An 8,781-nucleotide genomic window follows, 5' to 3' on the forward strand; every position below is an offset into this window, starting at 1 on the left:
AAAAAAATGCTATCTCACTTGACGTTGTTACTGTTGTAGCCCCAAAAAAACTGGTCATATTTTCCAAATCAAAAAACATAAACCGTCAAACGACGGTCACTATTTTGTCTTAGGATACTCGAAGGTAGCTGACGGTGTAAACTGTTGTGTGTTCTCATTTCACAGCCCTTATTAACACTTCGACTGCTGCGAAAATATACGATAGGAGTTGCTGTCCAATGTCCGATCCCCCAAAAAATGTAATACAAAGATATTTCTCAACGTACAGATAATCAAGCGCAAGCAGTCTGAATTTCAAGGAAATGTTTGCAGATTAACACATGAAGAACAAGAGTATTAACTGCATGGTATATAGCCAGGGAACTTTTATGAGTATCCAGCAGACATGCCGACAGCATATTACATTCCCGTTGCTCTCGTCAGATAAAAAAACACGCGTCAGAGCCAGGCAACGTGTAGGTGTAAGTGGTTAACGCTATGCGACTGAACTCTCTTGGCACGTTCTTCAAGTCAGCTCGCCTCTGAAAATGTTATTTCGAACTCTCTATAAAAGAAGTCTCCGAAGCATCCGTTTGTACACTACGCCTATTGTCCCACTTTTAGAGCCAAGATGATGTCTAGTCTCACCGTCGTCGTGGTTGGGGTGTTCATTGCAGGTAAGTCATGTAGACCATCATTCATTTAAGCAGCTGTTACTGCTACCTAAATAACTCTGAATAGTTGAAGGAATTATGCAGCAAAAGAAACAAAGACGAATAAAGAACACAATTACAATAATCGTTCATCGCACCCTCAAGGCTATGCCCGGGTGATGCCTGCACAGTGTTTTTAACGATTCTGATTTTATCGATACCTTTGTATCATTTCTGATAAATTTTTATTTAGAACAAACGCACGCTTACTGCGAACTTAGCGGAATTAGTACGTCTTAACATTTTGTATTTGCTGGACCAGATTTCAAAAATAGTAGTCTCCAAAATGTATTGTGGGGATTTCCCGTTTTTGGTTTTAAGTCGGCCCTACTGCAGGAATAAATGTCTGTATTTTTTAACGCGTACAATCAATGATTGAAACAGTTTTCCGGAGAGTGTCACAAATGCATCTATTGAGAAATCAATAATAACACCGCTGTGGTAGCCTATTATTTTTATGTATCATTGCAGTATCGTGAGACATCTTGCTTTTTCCTGTGTCCTCTTTCCCTTCTTTTTTGTATGCTCACCCTTGACTTGGCTACCAAAGTGTGGCTGGCAGTATTTCTAAAAAAAACAACAGATCAACAGCTATATGAATGGTCCAATACGGTCTTCGCATGTGAATTATAAGGTCAAGGGAGACGTAATAAAAAGTTTCAATTGCCCGATAAGTCTAATAACTAACTAAAAGTTGTTAGCTTTTTTTCGTAAAAATAAACATATGATTTTGTTCAAAACTTGCTGAGCGCCGTTGAGAACCACCAAATAAGTACATTTTGGTAATATTCGGGGTACATGGTAAGCGCAGAGGAGCGTTAAAGTTATTAATCCTGCAATGGGCACAATACTGGCAGTACAAAAACGCGGATGATTATAGACAGAAAAAACAGCCCCGCCTTCGCTCCCTTCCCGTACCAGACAAATCAAAACTATTTCGTTATTTGATGCGTCTGATATGTAGCGACGAGAAGAAAAGGGTACTTGCTGCATCGCGCGTAAGTGTCGAGCAATCGACGACGACATGAGCAAAGGTGGTGCACAAACAAAAGCAGACGACTAATGCACACTGCACACCCGTCGAAACTGAAATCAAAACAACCCGTTGAAAGTCTACTGCTCCCAGAGTGCACATGAACCGCTGGGGGCATTACAATTTTGAATATTGGACATCACAGCACATAGATGTCGTTTAAGCTCGAGGTTGTGAGTATTCACATTATGTCTCTGACCGACCGAATTGATTAGGAGGATAAAATCGGCAAACGAAGGTTTTTGCCACGATGCATAGCAATTTAAAGTGCCGCTGGCGCTACCTGCCAACCTTCTTTCGCTCCGAAATGTGCATTGAATAACAATGCCATAAATATTTGTGGAATGAAACGATAATATTCAGAAATGGTCCTCCTACCCGACAGTCATTAAACTTGTTAACCAAAATATCACGAATAAGCAGTGCACACAAGCATAAGTTATGCTCCTAAAATATAAATATAATGTACGTAATTAATTTTAAGTGTTCTAAAATTCATCTTAATGGCGCTCCCAAATTTTGCAAGTAAGAAACTAACCTTGAGTTAATCTTTTTCAGTGTGTCTTCGTGCTGACTTCATATCATCATTTGTTTTCCGTGAAGGCCCGTGGGGCATTATACAAGGGCGTGGCGAGAAAACAAAAAATGGAAACAAGCATATAACATTCTAAGCTAGTTAGCTAGGTTAGATTGAAAGAGGGTAATGAATTCATAGAATTTAGTAGTATCATTTATAGAAACGATGTTGTGAGGTAGTGACTTCCAATCTCGATAGCCAATGGTGCAGTGTAAATGTTTTGTGAGACACATTTGAATTTCGAAATGCACGAAATTTACATGGGTGACCTGAACTAAAGTCACTGGATCCGGGAAAGTAGCGCCATTGCCTTCCCACCTGCTAGCCGCACATAAACAAATACCGACATACAGCCTTTCAAGATGATTGGCTCATCGCTCTCGGTTACCATGGTGATCGCCATTTTGGACCATTTTAAAGCTTGGAAGCTTCGAAAGGGTTTCTTACAATTATGCTGCTCGCCTTGCGTGGTTCAAGACAGTAGAATTATTTTTCAATCTCTCCAGCCCCGACGCCGCGTGTGATGCCGTACATCTTCGTATTGCCATCCCACGCAACTACAGTAATTGGAGGAATTGAAAAAAAAATTACTGTATTGAAACAGGCAACAAGAGCAACATACTTGTAAGAGATCTAAGAAAATAGGCATGAGTGATAAGTTTATGGCATGCACAGTGCCCAAGACGCTCATATTGACTGAGGAACGCTTTCAGTACGATGATGCTTCATAACGATCTTGGTGCGACTGCTTTTGACGACTTTGTCGAAGATTCGACGCATTGAAAGGGTCACAAATGGCGATCACCATGGCAATCAACAGCAATGAGCCTATCACCTTGGGAAGTTTCGTCGTTTGTATGTTGGTATTTGTTTTTGTCCGGCTAGCGGGTGGGAAGGCAAGGGCACTATACTTTCCAAGTTCCAGTGACTTTAATCTAAACATTGGGGAAATACGGTAGGGTGATGATAATAACAACTTTCTGATATGAAAACTGCGATAAAAAATCAATGAAGGGAGAGAGGCGTGACACTCAACGGCGAAGGAAAGTGGATTATGTTTACCTTGTTAACATTCTTATGATTGTTCAACATTCATTGCTTTATCTATTACTGTTCAAGATAACCAAAGTGATGGGATTTCCTGGAGTACCTGTTTTTTTTTTGTTTTTTTAATGCTACCCTTGGAGCGTAAACGTTGTTCAAAAATATCTGTCAGTGTAGGCTAAACACGTTATGTGTGTAACATGGAGCACACAGCTTGGTATAGAAGTGGCAAAACTATTTGAAGTGGTAAAGAAATAAATCAAGCGTTTCATTAAAAAACGATTATACATCATCCGGAAAAGTACCAACATGTTATTATAAATCAGTTTCTTCAAGTGTCGGCTCAAAACTACTCTGATGTTAAAAATAATTTCAAGTCAGTCGTTTCACGAGTATGATTTTGTACTTCCTGCCACTGATTCGCCTCGCTTAAAGCTAAAAGCATATTCATGTTTTTGTTTATTTTTTTCTTCTAGTAATTGCAGTTGCACAATTAGTTTCCAGCTTTCCAGACAACAGAGAATCGCAGGTAAGATTTACATATCATCTCATAACTTCCACAGATGTTAAATTTGCATTCTTGTGAATATATAAAACCAAATGTGTATACAACTCTCGCAGACTATAGTTTAACATTTCACAAATTTAAGATTGTGTAGTTCAATCATTAACAAAAAAGTGAATGACTTTCATGAACAATTCACATGATAAACTTAAAGCATAACGCACGACTCCATGCTGGATGTAATTCTACGAGAAATATGATCATGTACTTTTAACAAATATAATTTTTAATTAAAGCCACTCTCATGCTCTTCATATAGTTTCTTTATATATAATTTCAAAATATAATTATATAAATATCATTGAGTTTATACCTTCATAATTTCTATTTAATTGTTAAAGTGAAACCTTGCATCCTCTCAGTGCCATGCGATTACTCGTCACTTTTCTTAAAGGAGCACTAAAGGATTTTTTGTTGAAGCTTGTTTTTATTGCACATTGTTTGTTGGGCTTTACTTAATAAACATGATCAGTTCTAGATGCCAAAAACATCCAAGTAAACTCAAAGCGATAGAAACACACGGGCATTATTTTCTTTTGGGGGTGGGTGACATACTCGAGTATCCACCACTTCAATAAGATTTGTCCAATTAAAACAGTATTTGCTTGAATATTCTGAACGTTATTATGAATAACATTTTTTACGCACGTCGTGCATTGCATCTTAACAACAACCTTCAAATACTTTGGGTGTAGGAGACGTAATACAGCAATTATTGTTTAAAAACGCCTTGCAACGCCCACTTCAGGTGTCGGCTCCAAGGTTCAAATTGAAGGGTCCGCTTGACTGCTCCTCTAAGAGTCACGTTTTTTTTCACAAACTGCATATCGACTTTAGATGTGTTATTCCTATGCATTATATTCTAAAAATTTTAAAATCCTATAATGTATCATAACATTTTACTCGCCATTCAATTTTGATTTCAGAATCTTGGAGAAATTCTAATTCGTCGACCACGGTGCATCCCATACGGCTGTACCTATGGACGTTGGAGGAGGCCAGATGGAACTCTTTGCAGGGTCAGTATTTCTAAATCTGCTGACATTTCTAGCTACGGCTACATTAACACAATTCATCCAAACTTTTCAGCAGCTCAAGTAATCTGTTTTGTACTACTGTACAGGCATACCTACCAAAATGAAAGAAAAAATGCAATTTTCTTCGAACTTCATATTGTAAAACAGTAATTTATGTATCTTAACTCCAAACTGATATCACAGCAAACAATTGTAATGTAAAGGTTCAACCACATGTTTTTATAACTGCACTTTCAAAGAACAACCTGGACTGAACATGCAAAATTAGCGAAATGTTCGTACAATAAATTCGAAAAAGTAGGGTCAAGACGCCTCAACGCGGCAACCATTGATCTGCACAGAAATTCATCCAAGCTATGTTTCTTTTAGCAAATCGCCAGGTCGCCTTTTAACCAGATGTTTTTAAAGTATCAATTAGGTTCACATCAAACAAATTAGTGCAGTTGACGGCTTAAACGTTCAGATAAACACGAATAGAATAACACAAATCGTCAACCCTTTTGTATTGGCATGCGATTTTAATCACTGCAGAAGAGGGGGAGAACAATATTCGTTAAGTATTTCATCATTGCCCCTTGTAACAAAAAAAATGTTGTAAAGCGTTCTGCATTGAAATGTAACTAAAATTACTTCTCAATTTACGGCAAACACATAAATGTAGATCATCCCTGGGAAACACTTTTTTATAGTTATACCAAACGAATAAATCAGTTGTGAGTGATTGAGGGAAATTATCGTCTATAAACTGCGTATTCGTTTTAAAATACACCAGTAAAAACACATTTTGTAGATGCAATAGCTGTTCAATAATATATTATCCTCGTATATTTTCGTATTGATTGCAAAGTAAGTGACGAATCACTGCAATGTTCATGCCGACTCAAGTTTGATATATTTCGTCCTGATTGCAAACTTTTAAACTCAATACGGAAATATTTACCTGTACACACACTTTAAGATTGCAAATGAAAGCTCGGAAGAAAAACCTTTTAGATAAATTAGGTATAGTCTAAGGGCCCTAAATATGGCACATTAAATTTATATTAGCTGATTTGCGCTTCTTTGCAGATTCGCTACCGCATCTATGGATTTTGCAAGAATGGGATTTGCTCTATTCCAAGGCCACCCACAACTACAGCAAGACCAGTTTCTCCGCCTAAACCTACCCCAACCACCACTACAGCTCCTCCGACCACACCCACTAAAACACCCCCGACAGCTCCTCCGACGACACCCACCCCAACCACCTCAACAGCTCCTCCAACCACACACGCCCCAACCACGAAAGCTGCTTCACCGACCAAACCCACTCCAACCCCAACAACAGCTCCTCCTACCACACCCATCCCAACCAAGTCCGCAGATCCAACAACCAAACTCAATCCAATCACCACAACAACTCCTCCAGTCAAATCCACTCCGATCACCACAACCACTCCGAGCAAACCAACCGCAACAGCTCCTCGTACGTAGGGTAACTGTGTAGACCATGGTGCTACTCTGCTGCGCTTCCGAAGCAGAGTACCAGAATGGTCTCTTGTTTCTTTTTTTGTGCAAAGTCGACGTGACCGCGTTAGTTCTACAGGTAGTGCTGCTTCGGCGGTAACCGTCATTCTCAGAAGCGCATGTGTGTGGGCTGCATAACGAGTGTTGTTGTTGCCTACTTATGCTTAGATTATTTTCGCCATGTGATCTTCACCAATGACGAGTTTGCGGCAAGGGGAAAAAACATTCAGTACTTTGTTAGCACAATTTAGTTACCCCAGTCAGACCAAGGACACCAATACAGCTCCTGTCCCCCAAACCAAATTTGTTTTGAATTCGAGCCACTCCTACACCAAAACAAATTCGATCATTTATTCCCAAACAAATCTGACCCCAACTTCGACCACGTCATGATGAGCCATTGCCACCACGCTCATAGAAATTTTGCGACCCGACCCGAAACCACTATTGTGCAACGCTGGGGAACGTCAGTCACGGCACGACCATGGGAAAAACCAGCATCAGGCTTCACGACGTTCAACACGCCGGGATCTCAAGTCTCCTGCACCACTGTCAAAAAAATAAGTCACAGATTAAAAACAAAAATGTATACATTAAAAGTGAACACACTCTTTTTTCCTTCAAAATAACATACCAAATGTGGGTGTGCAGTTTTCATGGGAATATTCGAAATGTTAATGCTACGCAAGTACCAAATCTTAATGGATTTCAGCAACTAAGAAAATGGGGACTTTGAATAAGACTTCAATCATAGTGTGCAGGACACGTAACATACCCAGGTCTAATTCTGGTCCATCAATTATAGCTGCCTTTATTAAGCCGTATATATGGGGCCGAGAAAATGATCAAACTGTATTCAGGCTCAATGTAATATATAGGCTAATGACAATGTGGTGGACGTGTAAGTATGTTGAAAACATGGCGGTGCAAGAAACTAGCGCACACAATGAAGGTCATTAACCGCGTAAACAAAGTGAGGGATGTAGTATCGGGGGCTCAACACTGTAAGGTGGAAAACAAACAACACTTGCTTTCTATTCCAATGCATCTACATGTGACATAACTCATAAGGAATATAGGTGGAAGCTTGTAACCGCAAGGACGTTTTCCTGCCGTTTCCGTTTCAAAACACTAGCGAAACATTTACTCATAGCCTGGAAAGATGCCTTCAAAAACATTCGTATAAGCATATGGAAAGAACATGTCAAAGACGACCTCCCTCGCTTTGTTCAGACAGTGACTGACCTACCTTGTGTGCGCGTTTGAGTTTCACGGAAATCTTCCATTCACACTGTTCGCAACTGCCAGCAGCAGTGGCGTACGCAGTCACTCCTTATACCCGAGCCTAACTAGAGCGACAAGCAGAAACAAACGACAGCGAAAGCCTCAAACCTGTCTTTCGCTATTAGACCTGCTTTGTGGAATAAAGGAGGCTGTGCTGAAACACGAGCACCATGCAAAGCGAGGGTATTTTTGTGAGGCTTGTAATCACTCGTGCTTACTTCTCAAGCACCGGACGACTTAATGCCTGCCCAAGCTATCACCGCGAGCATATTGCACGTATTTGAGGCTTGTAACTTTCGTTTGCTTCTGTTTGTCGCTGTAGCATGGCTCGGACATCTCAAAATAAGAGATTGGGAGGGGGGGGGGGGGGGGTGAAGGGGGGTCTTAGGAGGAAACACAAGGAAGCAGAAAGATAAAACGAAGCTTAGGACAGTCTGACTTTCTGAGAAGTGAAAGCACGCAAACACGCTGGTTAGGAAACATCATAATCTAACACCCTGGGATTAGACAGTTGGTTGGTTCTCGTAGTCCTGGCGGAGATTATCTTTGCAGATGCACGTTGACGGACGCGTGTCTAGTGTTCTAAGGATTTAGCCTGTCAAGCCACGTCTGGTCGAATCTTCGCCATGTCATGTTCCTTATTTTATCTTTTCTTCGTTTGTTTGGTCAAATAAACTCTGCTGTTCTTCAGACTTTCTGTTGTGTTGCTCTTTTTTTTCTTTTTTTATGGTTTTACGTATTGACGGCTTTCTGCGCTCTGCAGCAGAGCAGCACCGTTGAACAGACTTTGACGGTTCTCGAGATTCCCTCTTTGGAGCCGACATCGTGCGACAAAGCCCCTATAACGAAGAAAAGCTAGCTGAACTTTAGTAAAGGTTTGTTGTCCCTTTTCTCAATTTGAGGTGATATGCTACTTAATATGTTGCCATCACAAATTAGTTCAAGTTACAGCAAGGAGTTAAAGAAAATTTAAAATAAATGAAAATGGGTCTCTTTGTTTTGCTTTTTTGACGTAAAGGTTTCCTATTTTAGAGAAATTACAC

General features: G+C 40.1%; 1 protein-coding gene across 1 annotated transcript; it reads left to right on the forward strand.

Annotated features, from left to right (window-relative positions):
- The first annotated feature begins 610 nt into the window (after window positions 1–610).
- On the forward strand, window positions 611–6,421 carry LOC8041690 (integumentary mucin A.1-like). Its single transcript, XM_002414882.3, has 4 exons — window positions 611–656; window positions 3,823–3,875; window positions 4,838–4,930; window positions 6,017–6,421. The coding sequence occupies exons 1-4, from the start codon at window positions 611–613 to the stop codon at window positions 6,419–6,421; spliced, it is 597 nt and encodes a 198-aa protein (XP_002414927.3).
- The last annotated feature ends 2,360 nt before the right edge of the window (window positions 6,422–8,781 follow it).

The sequence above is a fragment of the Ixodes scapularis genome, unplaced genomic scaffold, assembly GCF_016920785.2.
Source record: "Ixodes scapularis isolate PalLabHiFi unplaced genomic scaffold, ASM1692078v2 PGA_scaffold1__304_contigs__length_218370807, whole genome shotgun sequence".
Taxonomy (NCBI): Eukaryota; Metazoa; Arthropoda; class Arachnida; order Ixodida; family Ixodidae; genus Ixodes; species Ixodes scapularis.